The sequence below is a fragment of the Scomber japonicus genome, chromosome 8 (genome assembly GCF_027409825.1).
Source record: "Scomber japonicus isolate fScoJap1 chromosome 8, fScoJap1.pri, whole genome shotgun sequence".
Lineage (NCBI taxonomy): Eukaryota > Metazoa > Chordata > Actinopteri > Scombriformes > Scombridae > Scomber > Scomber japonicus.
Genome location: NC_070585.1, coordinates 18,545,794 through 18,565,320, shown reverse-complemented (window position 1 = coordinate 18,565,320; position 19,527 = coordinate 18,545,794). Strand labels below are relative to the sequence as shown.

The 19,527-nt window shown below is 40.9% G+C and overlaps 1 protein-coding gene across 1 annotated transcript; it reads left to right on the top strand.

Moving 5' to 3' along the window:
* The first annotated feature begins 26 nt into the window (after positions 1–26).
* On the top strand, positions 27–18,361 carry ahnak (AHNAK nucleoprotein). Its single transcript, XM_053323345.1, has 6 exons — positions 27–1,011; positions 1,153–4,206; positions 4,339–7,995; positions 8,137–8,221; positions 8,384–10,512; positions 11,221–18,361. The coding sequence occupies exons 1-6, from the start codon at positions 72–74 to the stop codon at positions 17,379–17,381; spliced, it is 16,026 nt and encodes a 5,341-aa protein (XP_053179320.1). The 5' UTR covers positions 27–71; the 3' UTR covers positions 17,382–18,361.
* Positions 18,362–19,527: the final 1,166 nt, after the last annotated feature.

Here is a 19,527-nt window from a genome sequence, read left to right as displayed (position 1 = left end):
CGGATGTTGAAATTGAGTCTCCTAGTGCTAATATCAAAGGATCAAAATTCAAAGTGCCATCAAAAATCTCCATGCCAGGTGTAGATTTAAGTGTCAAAGGTTCAAAACTTAAGGGTGATATGGATATCTCAACTCCAAAGATAGAAGGAGACAAAAAAACACCTGAAGTTGACATCAAATTAAAAAGTCCTAAAGTCAAAGGTGATGTAGATGTTTCAGTTCCAAACATTGAAGGGGATATAAAAGCTCCAGGGGTGGATGTTGAAGGACTGGATATGGATATTGAGGGCCATAAGAGTGGATTTAAAATGCCAAAATTCAAAATGCCATCATTTGGCTTGAAAGGTCCAAAAGTGGAAGGACCAGAAGTTGATGTAAACCTTCCCAAAGCAAACATTGACACAAAAGCACCTGACATTGATGTGAAAGTACCAGAAGTTGACATCAGAGGAGCTGATGCAAGGCTAAAAGATCCCAAATTCAACATGCCAACTATTTCAGGACCAGAAATCTCCATGCCAGATGTGGGTATCAATCTGAAAGGTCCCAAACTCAAAGGTGATGTGAATGTGTCAGCTTCAAAGATAGAGGGAGACATAAAAACACCTGATATTGACATCAAAGGTCCAGAAGTAAATATTCAAGGGCCAAAGGGAGGATTTGAAATGCCAAAGATCAAAAAGCCCTCATTTAATATTAAAGGTCCAAAAATGGAGGGTCCAGATGTAGATCTCAACCTTCCCAAAGCTAACATTGATGTCAAAGCACCTGACGTTGAAGTTAAAGGGCCAGAGGTTGACATTGAAGGACCAAATGCAAAACTAAAAGGATCCAAATTCAATATGCCAACCATTTCAGGACCGAAGCTTTCCATGCCAGATGTGGATTTTAATCTGAAAGGCCCCAAACTCAAAGGTGGTGTGGATGTGTCAGCTCCAAAGATAGAGGGAGACATAAAAACACCTGATATTGACATCAAAGGGCCAAAGGTTGATATTGAAGGGCCAAAGGGTGGATTTGAAATGCCAAAGATTAAAATGCCTTCATTTGGCCTGAAAGGTCCAAAAGTTGAGGGTCCAGATGTAGATCTGAACCTTCCCAAAGCAAACATTGACGTGAAAGCACCTGACATTGATGTGAAAGTACCAGAAGTTGACATTGAAGGACCTGACGCTAAACTCAAAGGACCCAAATTCAACATGCCCACCATTTCAGGACCGAAACTTTCCATGCCAGATGTCGATTTTAATCTGAAGGGTCCCAAAGTCAAAGGTGATGTGGATGTGTCTGCTCCAAAGATTGAGGGAGACATAAAAACACCTGATTTTGACATCAAAGGGCCAAAGGTTGACATTGAAGGGCCAAAAGGTGGATTCGAAATGCCAAAGATCAAAATGCCATCATTTGGCTTGAAAGGAAAACAAGTGGAGGGTCCAAATGTTGATGTTAACCTTCGCAAAGGTAACATTGATGTTAAAGCACCTGACGTTGACATTAAAGCTCCAGAAATCGACATTGAAGGCCCTGATGCAGAAATCAAAGGACCCAAGCTCAAGATGCCATCCATAAAAGGACCAAAGATGCCTGATTTTGACATTAAACTAAAAGGTCCTAAAGTTGAAGGAGATGTGGATGTTTCAGTTCCAAACATTGAAGGAGATATAAAAGGTCCGGGGGTGGATGTTGAAGGACTAGATGTGGACATTGAGGGCCACAGAAGTGGATTTAAAATGCCAAAATTCAAAATGCCATCATTTGGCTTGAAAGGTCCAAAAGTGGAAGGACCAGAAGTTGATGTAAACCTTCCCAAAGCTAACATTGACGTGACAGCACCTGCCATTGATGTGAAAGTACCAGAAGTTGACATTGAAGGGCCTGACGCAAAACTCAAAGGTCCCAAATTCAACATGCCAACTATTTCAGGACCGAAACTTTCCATGCCAGATGTCGATTTTAATCTGAAGGGTCCCAAAGTCAAAGGTGATGTGGATGTGTCTGCTCCAAAGATTGAGGGAGACATAAAAACACCTGATTTTGACATCAAAGGGCCAAAGGTTGACATTGAAGGGCCAAAGGGAGGATTTGAAATGCCAAAGATCAAAATGCCATCATTTGGCTTGAAAGGAAAACAAGTGGAGGGTCCAGATCTTGATTTAAACCTTCCCAAAGCTAACATTGACATAAAAGCACCGGAAGTTGACATTAAAGCTCCAGAAATTGACATTGAAGGCCCTGATGCAGAAATCAAAGGACCCAAGCTCAAGATGCCATCCATCAAAGGACCAAAGATGCCTGATTTTGACATTAAACTAAAAGGTCCTAAAGTCGAAGGAGATGTGGATGTTTCAATTCCAAACATTGAAGGAGATATAAAAGGTCCAGGGGTCGATGTTGAAGGACTAGATGTGGACATTGACGGACATAAAGGTGGATTTAAAATGCCGAAATTCAAAATGCCATCATTTGGCCTGAAAGGTCCAAAAGTGGAAGGACCAGAATTTGATGTAAACCTTCCCAAAGCTAACATTGACGTGACAGCACCTGCCATTGATGTGAAAGTACCAGAAGTTGACATTGAAGGGCCTGACGCAAAACTCAAAGGTCCCAAATTCAACATGCCAACTATTTCAGGACCGAAACTTTCCATGCCAGATGTCGATTTTAATCTGAAGGGTCCCAAAGTCAAAGGTGATGTGGATGTGTCTGCTCCAAAGATTGAGGGAGACATAAAAACACCTGATTTTGACATCAAAGGGCCAAAGGTTGACATTGAAGGGCCAAAGGGAGGATTTGAAATGCCAAAGATCAAAATGCCATCATTTGGCTTGAAAGGAAAACAAGTGGAGGGTCCAGATCTTGATTTAAACCTTCCCAAAGCTAACATTGACATAAAAGCACCGGAAGTTGACATTAAAGCTCCAGAAATTGACATTGAAGGCCCTGATGCAGAAATCAAAGGACCCAAGCTCAAGATGCCATCCATCAAAGGACCAAAGATGCCTGATTTTGACATTAAACTAAAAGGTCCTAAAGTCGAAGGAGATGTGGATGTTTCAATTCCAAACATTGAAGGAGATATAAAAGGTCCAGGGGTCGATGTTGAAGGACTAGATGTGGACATTGACGGACATAAAGGTGGATTTAAAATGCCGAAATTCAAAATGCCATCATTTGGCCTGAAAGGTCCAAAAGTGGAAGGACCAGAAGTTGATGTAAACCTTCCCAAAGCTAACATTGACGTGACAGCACCTGCCATTGATGTGAAAGTACCAGAAGTTGACATTGAAGGACCTGACGCAAAACTCAAAGGTCCCAAATTCAACATGCCAACTATTTCAGGACCGAAACTTTCCATGCCAGATGTCGATTTTAATCTGAAGGGTCCCAAAGTCAAAGGTGATGTGGATGTGTCTGTTCCAAAGATTGAGGGAGACATAAAAACACCTGATTTTGACATCAAAGGGCCAAAGGTTGATATTGAAGGGCCAAAGGGAGGATTTGAAATGCCAAGGATCAAAATGCCATCATTTGGCTTGAAAGGAAAACAAGTGGAGGGTCCAGATGTTGATGTAAACCTTCCCAAAGCTAACATTGATGTCAAAGCACCTGACGTTGAAATTAAAGGGCCAGAGGTTGATGTTGAAGGACCAAATGCAAAACTAAAAGGACACAAATTTAACATGCCCACCATTTCAGGACCGAAACTTTCCATGCCAGATGTGGATTTCAATCTGAAAGGCCCCAAACTCAAAGGTGATGTGGATGTGTCAGCTCCAAAGATAGAGGGAGACATAAAAACATCTGATATTGATATCAAAGGGCCAAAAGTTGATATTGAAGGGCCAAAGGGTGGATTTGAAATGCCAAAGATCAAAATGCCATCATTTGGTCTGAAAGGTCCAAAAGTGGAAGTTCCAGATGTTGATGTAAACCTTCCCAAAGCTAACATTGATGTCAAAGCACCTGATGTTGATATTAAAGGGCCAGAGGTTGACATTGAAGGACCAAATGCAAAACTGAAAGGACCCAAATTTAACATGCCCACCATTTCAGGACCGAAACTTTCCATGCCAGATGTGGATTTCAATCTGAAAGGCCCCAAACTCAAAGGTGATATGGATGTGTCAGCTCCAAAGATAGAGGGAGACATAAAAACACCTGATATTGACATCAAAGGGCCAAAGGTTGATATTGAAGGGCCAAAGGGTGGATTTGAAATGCCAAAGATCAAAATGCCTTCATTCAACATTAAAGGTCCTAAGGTGGAGGGTCCAGATGTAAACCTTCCCAAAGCTAACATTGATGTCAAAGCACCTGACGTTGAAATTAAAGGGCCAGAGGTTGATGTTGAAGGACCAAATGCAAAACTAAAAGGACCCAAATTTAACATGCCCACCATTTCAGGACCGAAACTTTCCATGCCAGATGTGGATTTCAATCTGAGAGGCCCCAAACTCAAAGGTGATGTGGATGTGGGAGGTCCAAAAATTGAGGGGGACATAAAAACACCTGATATTGATATCAAAGGGCCACAGGTTGATATTGAAGGGCCAAAGGGAGGATTTGAAATGCCAAAGATCAAAATGCCATCATTTGGCCTGAAAGGTCCAAAAGTGGAAGCTCCAGATGTTGATGTAAACCTTCCCAAAGCTAACATTGATGTCAAAGCACCTGACATTGAAATTAAAGGGCCAGAGGTTGATGTCGAAGGACCAAATGCAAAACTAAAAGGACCCAAATTTAACATGCCCACCATTTCAGGACCGAAACTTTCCATGCCAGATGTGGATTTCAATCTGAAAGGCCCCAAACTCAAAGGTGATGTGGATGTGTCAGCTCCAAAGATCAAGGGAGACATTAAAACACCTGATATTGACATAAAAGGTCCTAATGTTGATTTTAAATCACCAGAGGGACATCTTTCTGGGCCAAAAGTCAAGTTACCAAAAATGTCTGGATCCAAAATATCGTTGCCAGATGTTGACATCAATCTGAAGGGTCCAAAATTAAAGGGTGATATGGAAGGTGATATTCAATTACCGAAAGCTGAACTTGAGGGACTCGATGTGACCGCTGATGTTCCAGATATTGGCACAAAGAAATCAAAATTTAAAATGCCAAAGTTTGGATTTAAAAGTCCAAAGGCAAAGGCCCCAGAAACTGATGTGAAACTGGCACAAGGAGACATTAGCATCAAAGGGAAGACTGGGAGTTGCGAAGGTCTTGATGCTGACCTTAGTTTGTCTGGCCAGAAAGGAAAAGGATCCAAATTCAAGATACCAAAATTTGGTTTCAAAGGACCAAAGGTTGAAATGCCAGATGTTGATATTAACCTTTCCAAAACCGGAGGTGATGTTAAAGTTCCAGATGTTGACATTGAAGGACCAGATGTTGACATTGACAGTCCTAGTGGTAAAATCAAGGGACCAAAATTCAAGATGCCCAATATCTCAGGACCAAAAATCTCCATGCCAGATGTGGATTTGAATCTTAAAGGCCCAAAGTTCAAAGGAGATGTGGATGTATCAGCTCCAAAGATTGAAGGAGACATAAAGGCACCTGGCTTGGACATCAAAGGTCCAGAGGTTGATATTGAAGGGCCAAAGGGAGGATTTGAGATGCCTAAAATCAAAATGCCATCTTTTGGCATCAAGACTCCTAATGTTGAAGGTCCAGATGTTGCAATTGATCTTCCAAAAGCTGACATTAAAGTTAAAACACCTGAAATTGACATTAAAGCTCCAGATGTTGAAGTTGAAGGTCCTGATGCAAAATTGAAAGGACCCAAATTAAAAATGCCATCCATATCAGTACCCAAGATGCCAGAATGGGATATCAATCTGAAAGGACCCAAGCTGAAGGGAGACATGAATGTTACAGGTCCAAAGATGGAGGGTGATATAGAGGTTCCTAAAGCAGACATTGAAGTACCAGATATTGACATTACAAGCCCCAGTGGTAAAATGAAAGCCCCAAAAATAAAAATGCCAAGCATTTCCGGGCCTAAAATTTCCTTACCAGATGTGGATTTCAATCTGAAAGGCCCCAAACTCAAAGGTGATGTGGATGTGTCAGCTCCAAGGATAGAGGGAGACATAAAAACACCTGATATTGACATCAAAGGGCCGAAAGTTGATATTGAAGGGCCAAAGGGAGGATTTGAAATGCCAAAGATCAAAATGCCTTCATTCAACATTAAAGGGCCAAAGGTAGAGGGTCCAGATGTGGATCTAAACATTCCTAAGGCTAATGTTGATGTCAAAGCACCTGAATTTGATGTCAAAGTCCCAAAGGTTGATGTTGAAGGTCCTGATGCAAATATCAAGGGACCGAAATTCAAAGTTCCAACCATTTCAGGACCAAAAATCTCCATGCCAGATGTGGATTTCAATCTGAAAGGTCCCAAACTCAAAGGTGATGTGGATGTGTCTCTTCCAAAGGTTGAAGGAGATATAAAGGTACCTGACGTGAACATCAAAGGTCAAGAGGTTGATATTGAAGGGCCAAAGGGAGGATTTGAGATGCCTAAAATAAAAATGCCATCTTTTGGCATCAAAAGTCCAAAAGTAGAAGGTTCAAATGTTGATGTCAATCTGCCAAAGGGTGACATTGATATTAAAGGTCCTGAATTAAACATCAAAGGACCAGATTTGGATATTGACAGTCCTAGTGGAAAGATCAAGGGACCAAAGTTCAAGATGCCACATATCTCAGGACCGAAAATATCCATGCCAGATGTGGATTTCAATCTGAAAGGGCCCAAGGTCAAGGGAGATGTGGATGTGTCAGCTCCAAAGATTGAAGGAGACATAAAGGCACCTGATTTGGAAATCAAGGGTCCAGAGGTTGATGCTGAAGGACCAAAGGGGGGATTTGAAATGCCTAAAATAAAAATGCCATCTTTTGGCTTTAAAGGTCCAAAAGTTGAAGTGCCAGATGTTGATGTCAATCTTCCAAAAGGTGACATTGATATTAAGGGTCCTGCATTGGACATCAAAGGACCAGAAGTTGACATTGACAGTCCTAGTGGAAAGATCAAGGGACCAAAATTCAAGATGCCACATATCTCAGGACCAAAAATTTCCATGCCAGATGTGGATTTCAATCTGAAAGGTCCCAAACTCAAAGGTGATGTGGATATGTCAGTTCCAAGGGTTGAAGGAGATCTATCAGTACCAGACGTTGACATCAAAGGTCCCCAAGTTGATATTGAAGGACCTAAGGGGGGATTTGAGATGCCCAAAATAAAAATGCCATCATTTGGAATCAAAGGTCCAAAACTAGAGGGTCCAGATGTTGACATTAACCTGCCAAAAGCTAACATTGATGTTAAGGCCCCAGAATTTGATGTTAAAGGGCCAAAGGTTGATCTCGAAGGCCCTGATGCAAAACTGAAAGGACCTAAATTCAAATTGCCATCGATATCAGGACCCACCATGCCAGATTGGGATATTAATCTGAAAGGGCCCAAGGTCAAGGGTGATATGGATGTGTCAGTACCAAAGATCGAGGGAGACATAGAGGCTCCTGAAGTTGATATTGAGGGGCCAGATGTTAACATAGAGGGCCACAAAGGAGGATTTAAAATGCCTAAATTTAAGATGCCATCCTTTGGTTTGAAAGGTCCAAATGTTGAAGGTCCAGAAGTTGATGTTAACCTTCCAAAAGGTGACATTGATATTGAAGGCCCTGAATTGGACATCAAAGGACCCGACATTGACATTGACAGTCCTAGTGGAAAGATCAAGGGACCAAAATTCAAGATGCCACATATCTCAGGACCGAAAATTTCAATGCCAGATGTGGATTTCAATCTGAAAGGTCCCAAACTCAAAGGTGATGTAGATGTGTCAGTTCCAAAGGTTGAAGGAGATGTAACATTGCCAGAACTTGACATCAAGGGTCCCAAGGTTGACATTGAAGGACCTACGGGGGGACTTGAGATGCCCAAAATAAAAATGCCATCATTTGGCATCAAGGGTCCAAAATTGGAGGGTCCAGATGTTGATATTAACATGCCAAAAGCTAATATCAATGTTAATGCCCCAGAATTTGATGTTAAAGGGCCAAAGGTTGATCTCGAAGGCCCTGATGCAAAACTGAAAGGACCCAAGTTCCAACTGCCATCAATATCAGGTCCCACCATGCCAGATTGGGATATTAATCTCAAGGGGCCCAAGGTCAAGGGAGATGTGGATGTTTCAATGCCAAAGATTAAAGGAGACATAGAGGCTCCTAAAGTGGATATTGAGGGACCAGACGTTAACATTGAGGGACACAAAGGAGGATTTAAAATGCCTAAATTTAAGATGCCATCCTTTGGCTTGAAAGGACCAAATATTGAAGGTCCAGACGTTGATGTCAACCTTCCAAAAGGTGACATTGATATGAAAGGCCCTGAATTGGATATCAAAGGACCAGATGTTGACATTGACCATCCTGAAGGAAAAATCAAGGGACCAAAATTCAAGATGCCACATATCTCAGGACCAAAACTCTCCATGCCAGATGTGGATTTCAATCTGAAAGGTCCAAAACTCAAAGGTGATGTGGATGTGTCAGTTCCAAAGGTTGAAGGAGACTTAACAGTACCAGACGTTGACATCAAAGGTCCCAAGGTTGACATTGAAGGATCTAAGGGGGGACTTGAAATGCCCAAAATAAAAATGCCATCATTTAACATCAAAGGTCCAAAATTGGAGGGTCCAGATGTTGATATTAACCTGCCAAAAGCTAACATTGATGTTAAGAGCCCAGAATTTGATGTTAAAGGGCCAAAGGTTGATCTCGAAGGCCCTGATGCAAAACTGAAAGCGCCTAAATTCAAACTGCCATCGATATCAGGACCCACCATGCCAGATTGGGATATTAATTTGAAAGGACCAAAGGTCAAGGGAGATGTTGATGTTTCAATGCCAAAGATCGAGGGAGACATAGAGGCTCCTAAAGTGGATATTGAGGGACCAGATGTCAACATTGAGGGCCACAAAGGAGGATTTAAAATGCCTAAATTTAAGATGCCATCTTTTGGCATGAAAGGTCCAAATATTGAAGGTCCAGATGTTGATGTCAATCTTCCAAAAGGTGACATTGATATTAAAGGCCCTGAATTTGACATCAAAGGACCAGATGTTGACATTGACAGTCCCAGTGGAAAGATCAAGGGACCAAAATTCAAGATGCCACATATCTCAGGACCAAAAATCTCCATGCCAGATGTGGATTTCAATCTAAAAGGTCCCAAACTCAAAGGTGATGTGGATGTGTCAGTTCCAAAGGTTGAAGGAGACCTAACATTGCCAGAATTTGACATCAAGGGTCCAAAATTGGAGGGTCCAGATGTTGATATCAACCTGCCAAAAGCCAATATTGATGTTAAGGCCCCCAAATTTGATGTTAAAGGGCCAAAGGTTGATCTCGAAGGCCCTGATGCAAAACTGAAAGGACCTAAATTCAAACTGCCATCAATATCAGGACCCACCATGCCAGATTGGGATATTAATCTGAAAGGGCCCAAGGTGAAGGGCGATGTGGATGTTTCAATGCCAAAGATCAAAGGAGACATAGAGGCTCCTAAAGTGGATATTGAGGGACCAGATGTCAACATTGAGGGCCACAAAGGAGGATTTAAAATGCCTAAATTTAAGATGCCATCTTTTGGCATGAAAGGTCCAAATATTGAAGGTCCAGATGTTGATGTCAATCTTCCAAAAGGTGACATTGATATTGAAGGCCCTGAATTTGACATCAAAGGACCAGAAGTTGACATTGACAGTCCCAGTGGAAAGATCAAGGGACCAAAATTCAAGATGCCACATATCTCAGGACCAAAAATTTCCATGCCAGATGTGGATTTCAATCTAAAAGGTCCCAAACTCAAAGGTGACGTGGATGTGTCAGTTCCAAAGGTTGAAGGAGACCTAACATTGCCAGAATTTGACATCAAGGGTCCAAAACTGGAAGGTCCAGATGTTGATATCAACCTGCCAAAAGCTAAAATTGATGTTAAGGCTCCCGAATTTGATGTTAAAGGGCCAAAGGTTGATCTCGAAGGCCCTGATGCAAAACTGAAAGGACCCAAGTTCAAACTGCCATCAATATCAGGACCCACAATGCCGGATTGGGATATTAATTTGAAAGGGCCCAAGGTCAAGGGAGATGTGGATGTGTCAATGCCAAAGATCAAAGGAGACATAGAGGCTCCTAAAGTGGATATTGAGGGACCAGATGTCAACATTGAGGGTCACAAAGGAGGATTTAAAATGCCTAAATTTAAGATGCCATCTTTTGGGTTGAAAGGTCCAAATGTTGAAGTTCCAGACGTTGATGTCAACCTTCCAAAAGGTGACATTGATATTAAAGGTCCTGAATTTGACATCAAAGGACCAGATGTTGACATTGACAGTCCTAGTGGAAAGATCAAGGGACCAAAATTCAAGATGCCACATATCTCAGGACCCAAAATCTCCATGCCAGATGTGGATTTCAATCTGAAAGGTCCCAAACTCAAAGGTGATGTGGATATGTCAATTCCAAAGGTTGAAGGAGATCTAACAGGACCAGACGTTGACATCAAAGGACCTCAAATTGATATTGAAGGACCCAAGGGGGGACTTGAGATGCCTAAAATAAAAATGCCATCTTTTGGCATCAAAGGTCCAAAACTGGAGGGTCCAGATATTGATATGAACCTGCCAAAAGCTAATATCAATGTAAAGGCCCCAGAATTTGATGTTAAAGGGCCAAAGGTTGATGTAGAAGGCCCTGATGCAAAACTGAAAGGACCTAAATTCAAACTGCCATCAATATCAGGACCCACCATGCCAGATTGGGATATTAATCTAAAAGGGCCCAAGGTGAAGGGCGATGTGAATGTTTCAATGCCAAAGATCGAAGGAGAAATAGAGGCTCCGAAAGTGGATATTGAGGGGCCAGATGTTAACATCGAGGGCCACAAAGGAGGATTTAAAATGCCTAAATTCAAGATGCCATCCTTTGGCTTGAAAGGTCCAAATGTTGAAGGCCCAGACGTTGATGTCAACCTTCCAAAAGGTGACATTGACATAAAAGGCCCTGAATTTGACATCAAAGGACCAGAAATTGACATTGACAGTCCTAGTGGAAAGATCAAGGGACCAAAATTCAAGATGCCACATATCTCAGGACCCAAAATTTCCATGCCAGATGTGGATTTCAATCTAAAAGGTCCCAAACTCAAAGGTGATGTGGATGTGTCAGTTCCAAAGGTTGATGGAGACCTAACATTGCCAGATTTTGACATCAAGGGTCCAAAATTGGAGGGTGCAGATGTTGATCTCAAACTGCCGAAAGCTAATATTGATGTTAAGGCTCCAGAATTTGATGTTAAAGGGCCAAAGGTTGATCTTGAAGGCCCTGATGCAAAACTGAAAGGACCTAAATTCAAACTGCCATCAATATCAGGACCCACCATGCCAGATTGGGATATTAATCTGAAAGGGCCCAAGGTCAAGGGAGATGTGGATGTGTCAGTACCAAAGATCGAGGGAGACATAGAGGTTCCTAAAGTGGATATTGAGGGACCAGATGTCAACATTGAGGGCCACAAAGGAGGATTTAAAATGCCTAAATTTAAGATGCCATCTTTTGGTTTGAAGGGTCCAAATATTGAAGGTCCAGACGTTGATGTCAACCTTCCAAAAGGTGACATTGATATAAAAGGCCCTGAATTGGACATCAAAGGACCAGATGTTGACATTGACAGTCCCAGTGGAAAAATCAAGGGACCAAAGTTCAAGATGCCACACATCTCAGGACCAAAAATTTCCATGCCAGATGTGGATTTCAATCTGAAAGGTCCCAAACTCAAAGGTGACGTGGATGTGTCAGTTCCAAAGATTGAAGGAGACCTAACATTGCCAGAACTTGACATCAAAGGTCCCCAAGTTGATATTGAAGGACCTAAGGGGGGACTTGAGATGCCCAAAATAAAAATGCCATCATTTGGAATCAAAGGTCCAAAACTAGAGGGTCCAGATGTTGATATTAACCTGCCAAAAGCTAACATTGACGTTAAGGCCCCAGAATTTGATGTAAAAGGGCCAAAGGTTGATCTTGAAGGCCCTGATGCAAAACTGAGAGGACCTAAATTCAAACTGCCATCAATATCAGGACCCACCATGCCAGATTGGGATATTAATCTGAAAGGGCCCAAGGTCAAGGGAGATGTGGATGTGTCAGTACCAAAGATCGAGGGAGACATAGAGGTTCCTAAAGTGGATATTGAGGGACCAGATGTCAACATTGAGGGCCACAAAGGAGGATTTAAAATGCCTAAATTTAAGATGCCATCTTTTGGCTTGAAGGGTCCAAATATTGAAGGTCCAGACGTTGATGTCAACCTTCCAAAAGGTGACATTGATATAAAAGGCCCTGAATTGGACATCAAAGGACCAGATGTTGACATTGACAGTCCCAGTGGAAAAATCAAGGGACCAAAGTTCAAGATGCCACACATCTCAGGACCAAAAATTTCCATGCCAGATGTGGATTTCAATCTGAAAGGTCCCAAACTCAAAGGTGACGTGGATGTGTCAGTTCCAAAGATTGAAGGAGATCTAACATTGCCAGAAGTTGACATCAAAGGTCCCCAAGTTGATATTGAAGGACCTAAGGGGGGACTTGAGATGCCCAAAATAAAAATGCCATCATTTGGAATCAAAGGTCCAAAACTAGAGGGTCCAGATGTTGATATTAACCTGCCAAAAGCTAACATTGACGTTAAGGCCCCAGAATTTGATGTAAAAGGGCCAAAGGTTGATCTTGAAGGCCCTGATGCAAAACTGAGAGGACCTAAATTCAAACTGCCATCGATATCAGGACCCACCATGCCAGATTGGGATATTAATCTGAAAGGGCCCAAGGTCAAGGGAGATGTGGATGTGTCAGTACCAAAGATCGAGGGAGACATAGAGGTTCCTAAAGTTGATATTGAGGGGCCAGATGTTAACATCGAGGGCCACAAAGGAGGATTTAAAATGCCTAAATTTAAGATGCCATCCTTTGGCTTGAGAGGTCCAAATGTTGAAGGTCCAGATGTTGATGTCAACCTTCCAAAAGGTGACATTGATATTAAAGGCCCTGAATTTGACATCAAAGGACCAGATGTTGACATTGACAGTCCTAGTGGAAAGATCAAGGGACCAAAATTCAAGATGCCACATATCTCAGGACCAAAAATTTCCATGCCAGATGTGGATTTCAATCTAAAAGGTCCCAAACTCAAAGGTGATGTGGATGTGTCAGTTCCAAAGGTTGAAGGAGACCTAACATTGCCAGAATTTGACATCAAGGGTCCAAAATTGGAGGGTCCAGATGTTGATATCAACCTGCCAAAAGCCAATATTGATGTTAAGGCCCCCGAATTTGATGTTAAAGGGCCAAAGGTTGATCTCGAAGGCCCTGATGCAAAACTGAAAGGACCTAAATTCAAACTGCCATCAATATCAGGACCCACCATGCCAGATTGGGATATTAATCTGAAAGGGCCCAAGGTGAAGGGCGATGTGGATGTTTCAATGCCAAAGATCAAAGGAGACATAGAGGCTCCTAAAGTGGATATTGAGGGACCAGATGTCAACATTGAGGGCCACAAAGGAGGATTTAAAATGCCTAAATTTAAGATGCCATCTTTTGGCATGAAAGGTCCAAATATTGAAGGTCCAGATGTTGATGTCAATCTTCCAAAAGGTGACATTGATATTGAAGGCCCTGAATTGGACATCAGAGGACCAGATGTTGACATTGATGGTCCTGATGGAAAGATCAAGGGACCAAAATTCAAGATGCCACATATCTCAGGACCAAAACTCTCCATGCCAGATGTTGATTTCAATCTGAAAGGTCCCAAACTCAAAGGTGATGTGGATGTGTCAGTTCCAAAGATTGAAGGAGACCTGACATTGCCAGAACTTGACATCAAGGGTCCCAAGGTTGACATTGAAGGACCTAAGGGGGGACTAGAGATGCCCAAAATCAAAATGCCATCTTTTGGCATCAAGGGTCCAAAATTGGAGGGTCCAGATGTTGATATTAACCTGCCAAAAGCTAACATCGATGTGAAGGCCCCAGAATTTGATGTAAAAGGGCCAAAGGTAGATGTCGAAGGCCCTGATGCAAAACTGAAAGGATCCAAGTTCAAACTGCCATCAATATCAGGACCCACCATGCCAGATTGGGATATTAATTTGAAAGGGCCCAAGGTCAAGGGAGATGTGGATGTTTCAATGCCAAAGATCAAAGGAGACATAGAGGCTCCTAAAGTTGATATTGAGGGACCAGATGTTAACATCGAGGGCCACAAAGGAGGATTTAAAATGCCTAAATTTAAGATGCCATCTTTTGGCTTGAAAGGTCCAAATGTTGAAGGTCCAGATGTTGATGTCAACCTTCCAAAAGGTGACATTGATATTAAAGGCCCTGAATTTGACATCAAAGGACCAGATGTTGACATTGACAGTCCGAGTGGAAAGATCAAGGGACCAAAATTCAAGATGCCACATATCTCAGGACCAAAAATCTCCATGCCAGATATGGATTTCAACCTGAAAGGTCCCAAACTCAAAGGTGATGTGGATATGTCAGTTCCAAAGATTGAAGGAGATCTAACAGTACCAGACGTTGACATCAAAGGACCTCAAGTTGATATTGAAGGACCGAAGGGGGGACTTGAAATGCCTAAAATAAAAATGCCATCTTTTGGCATCAAGGGTCCAAAATTGGAGGGTCCAGATGTTGATATGAACCTGCCAAAAGCTAATATCAATGTTAAGGCCCCAGAATTTGACATTAAAGGACCAAAGGTTGATGTTGAAGGCCCTGATGCAAAACTGAAAGGACCTAAATTCAAATTGCCATCAGTATCAGGACCCACCATGCCAGATTGGGACATTAATCTGAAAGCGCCCAAAGTCAAGGGAGATGTGGATGTGTCAGTCCCAAAGATTGAAGGAGAAATAGAGGTTCCTAAAGTGGATATTGAGGGACCAGACCTCAATATTGAGGGCCACAAAGGAGGACTGAAAATGCCTAAATTTAAAATGCCATCCTTTGGTTTGAAAGGTCCAAATGTTGAAGGTCCAGATGTTGATGTCAACCTTCCAAAAGGTGACATTGATATTAAAGGCCCTGAATTTGACTTCAAAGGACCAGATGTTGACATTGACAGTCCTAGTGGAAAGATCAAGGGACCAAAATTCAAGATGCCACATATCTCTGGACCAAAAATCTCTATGCCAGATGTGGATTTCAACCTGAAAGGTCCTAAACTCAAAGGAGACATGGAGACATCAGTACCAAAGATTGAAGGGGGCCTAACGGCACCAGAAGTTGAGATTAAAGGGCCTAAGTTAAAGGGAGATGTGAATGTGTCAGTTCCAAAGAGTGAGGGAGGCATTACATTTCACAAAGGTGATATTGATGTAGATGTACCTGATGTCGACCTTAAGAGGGCAGACATTGACATTCATGGGCCTGATGCAAAAATCACAGGGACCAAATTCAAGATGCCATCAATTTCAGGACCCCACATTTCTATGCCAGATGTAGATTTCAATCTTAAAGGTCCTCATATCAAATCTGATGTGGATGTTTCTGCTCCAAAGATTGAAGGAGACATAACAACACCTGATGTTGACATCAAAGGTCGAGCCGTTGACATTAAAGGGTCCAAAGGTGGATTTGACATACCCAAAATCAAAATGCCATCGTTTGGTATTAAAGGTCCAAAGATAGAGGGTCCAGATATTGACATAAACCTTCCAAAATCTAACATTGAGTTGGAAGCACCTGATATCAACCTGAAAGGTCCCAAAGTGAGAGGAGAGTTTGATGCATCAATGCCCAAATTGGAAGGAAATGCTAACATTACAGTGCCCACCATTAGTATGGAAGGTGATTTTGAAAAAACAGGTGTTACATTTCCCAAATTCAAAGGTCCAAAGTTTGGGAGGAAATCACCAGAAATGGAGGGACCTGAATCCATGGTTAAGACACCCATGTTCAGTGTGGGAACAAAAGGCTCCAAAACAGAAGTTCGTCTTCCCAGTACTGAGGCAAGTCTTGATGCCCCTGATATCGACATCAATGTCAAGGGGAAAAAGGGTAAATTTAAACTTCCCAAAGTCAAAGGAAAAGTCAAGAAACCTGATGTTGACATAGAAACTTCAGCAGTAGAACTGGATGTAGACACACCCAATATCCATGTCAAAGAAACAAAGATAAAGAAGCCTCTTTTTGGTAAGCTTCATTTTCCTGATGTGGGATTTGATATCAAGTCACCAAAATTGAAAGGAGATGGATCTTTATCATCATCTGCTAGTTTGAACACCACAATTGAGGGTTCTGGTATTGAGAGTCCCAATGTTAGTTTGGAAGGGCCAGATGTGAAATTAAAAACACCTAATATTAAAATGTCAAATGTGAACGTGTCTACTCCTGATGTTGATGCAAATCTAAACAGACAAGGGGGGGCAACCATGTCTGCAGGTTTTAAAGGCCACCAAATGAATGTGAAAGGTAGTGCTGATATTGATACAGGTGTTACAGGGGGTGGTGCAATTACTGGCCTTCAATACCCAGAGGGCACCGTAACATTTCCCAAAATCAAGGTGCCAAAGTTTGGTATTGCTCTGCCCAAGGTGGAGCGCCAGAAGGGTGAAGGAAATGATGAATCAGAACTTGTGGCTAGTGGCGGCATAAACATACAACCTCTACCAAATGTTGAGGTTCCCAGTCCAGAATTGAGGCAAAGGGAAGGCAAGGTAAAGGTCAAGATGCCAAAATTGTTTGGCAAATCAAAAGCAAAGGGCAGTGCAGGTGATCTTCGGGGATCAGAGGTTGAATTGAGTACTAGTGGAAAAGGCAGTAAGGTCTCTAAAGACTTAAGTGTACATACTGGAGAACTGACAGGTGGAAAATTTGAATTAGAAGGTGATTCTGGACTAAATGTTTCAACCAAAGGCAAGTCAGCTTCACTGGACCTTTTTAAGAAATCAAGACATCGGTCTTCTTCTCTGAGTGATGAGGGGGGGCTTGCAGGTAGTTCCCCTTCAGCTCACTTAGAAGCAGAGGGTGGTGACATTTCATTAGACCTAGGAGGAGCCAAGGTGAAGGGAAAGAAAGGCAAGTTGAAGTTTGGCACCTTTGGAGGTTTTGGTTCAAAGTCAAAAGGCTCATATGAAGTGACACTTGGTGAGGACAGTGAAGCAGGAGTCGAGGGTAATGCAGGTGTTTCTCTACCCTCTAAAAAATCAAGATTGTCTTCATCTTCCAGCAGTGACAGTGGTTCAAGAGGTGGTTTCAGGTTCCCAAAAGTTGAACTAACTGTTTCACCAAAAAAATGATTAATTATGAGGCAAATTAAACTTTCTCATGTACACCCAAATACCTTCTCTCAATAGAGCAAATCCTTCAAACCCGCTCTTAAAACCGGAGGGGAAGATTTCATCTCATTGTTGTAAACTAAGAGTATGTTTCATTAATTAGACAGGAGTACATGAGATTGTTTAAAGTCCCTTCAAACTGTAAATAAGATTAATTTGTATTGTAATAAATATTGTTTTTTTGTACATAGTCAAGATTTATTAAACATATACCATCTCACCAAATTTTCACTAATAGTTTATTACAGGGTTTGTCAATTTGGCATATTTCATTCTATTAAATGAAAGTTAATGAATGGGTGTGGTATATTTGTATCCAGGGGTCTATTGCACAGAACAGACAGTTACAATAGCTTTTCTGAAGGAAAATGTTGTTTATACATTCATAAACAAATATAAACAGTTATCATTTTTTATGTATGAAATAATTTTTATTTTCAAGCTTTGATATTATATAATCAGTGCAGAAGCATTTACGCAACATAGAGCTGGCCCTATATAACATATTCTAAAGAGTGATGGTGTTGTATAGACCATAATTGCATAGACAATCTGTTTGGAAACTATCAACTCTCTAAAGTGCTGTCAGTGCCTTCCCAATCTTTTTTGAAGTAAATTTATTCACCTTTAAATTCTGTGCCATTTACCAAAAGTATGCATTTGCTTCTTTTGTTTTTAATTGTTTTGCTTCCTTATACTGTGTCATTTTCTGTCTTACCTGTTTTATGATTCTCAGTATTTTTTTCATTGTCACTCTTTTTGTACACACACTTCATGATTATGTGAAATGTCACAAATAAAAAGTCACTTTTTGATGTCATTTGTTCGCTAACATCTGTGTTGCATGAGAGTTGCATAGTTTTGATCAGGCATGACAAATTTATAGAGAATGATTCTTTGGGTCTTTTCTTTTGTGTGCATTCTGCCAAATAAACTACATTTAAAAAGTTATTCTGTTTATGAGGTTTCTTAATCAGTATTTGACAATGCTTTAATAACACCCAATGTATCATTTGTTGGATACGTGATATATATGATATGATATGATATGCTCCATGATATGATATGGTTTATATTTAAAAACAGACCACAGAACAGTATGTTTTGAAGATTTTAAGTTCAGAATAGGCACAATTCATGTATTTTATTGTGCCTATGCTCATGATGAACAGAACTGGCAATTATATTATGAGAAAATGAGAGACTAATGCTATTGATTAAACAAAATAATTCCCCAAGTAGCTAGTTGAGCAAAAATGAGAAATTATTGTTCTATCTGTTGTGCTATGGGACAAACTAGCCACATACATTTTCCTGTGAAAACAGGAGAAAAGTAAATTTGTTTGTTGTCCTATAGCAAGTAAATCATCTAAAAGTAGAAATTGTTGTTGTTTGTTTTCAGTATGCCAAGAGTGAGGAAGAGAGTCACTAACAGAGTTATAATATCAATATTTTAGAACGAGCCTCAGATATTGTAAGAGATGAGGGCAAATCCGTCAAGGCAGTAGCCAAGGCCTTCGACATATGCCACACCAGATTATTCAGGTTCCACAAAAAAAGAGAGACTTGCAAGCGGGACATCAAATAAGATATTGCTTGCAGAGCACTGGACCAGCAAAAAAAGTATTCTCAGAGGACCGAGCAAATTATTCCATTCTTCTTGTCTCACACTGAAATATCGAGTTTTAATAGCTTCAGTAACATCTGCACATTAACACAAGGTAGGCCTATGATAAATATTACTAAATAAATAATAATTAATTAGTTGCAACATCTGAATTTTTGTATTCAAATCAATATTGTGATTGATATGTTATATGTAACCATCTTTAAATGGTATGGGTAATTAGCAGACATGTAAGTTTAATATGTAAAGGTTTGGTGGGCCTAGTTCAAATAGTCTCTGAGTAACTGAGAGTAATGTAAAAAGTGTTGCAACTGTCCCCAGTCTCCCCTATTTTTAATTTTAACAACAAAACAAAATGTCCTTTTCATAAAAACAACAAAAATCAAATAAATACTCAAACACAAAACTTATTTTTCATTTTAACATATATTCAAATAAAACAAAACAAAACAAAACAAAATTGCAAATAACACAAAACTG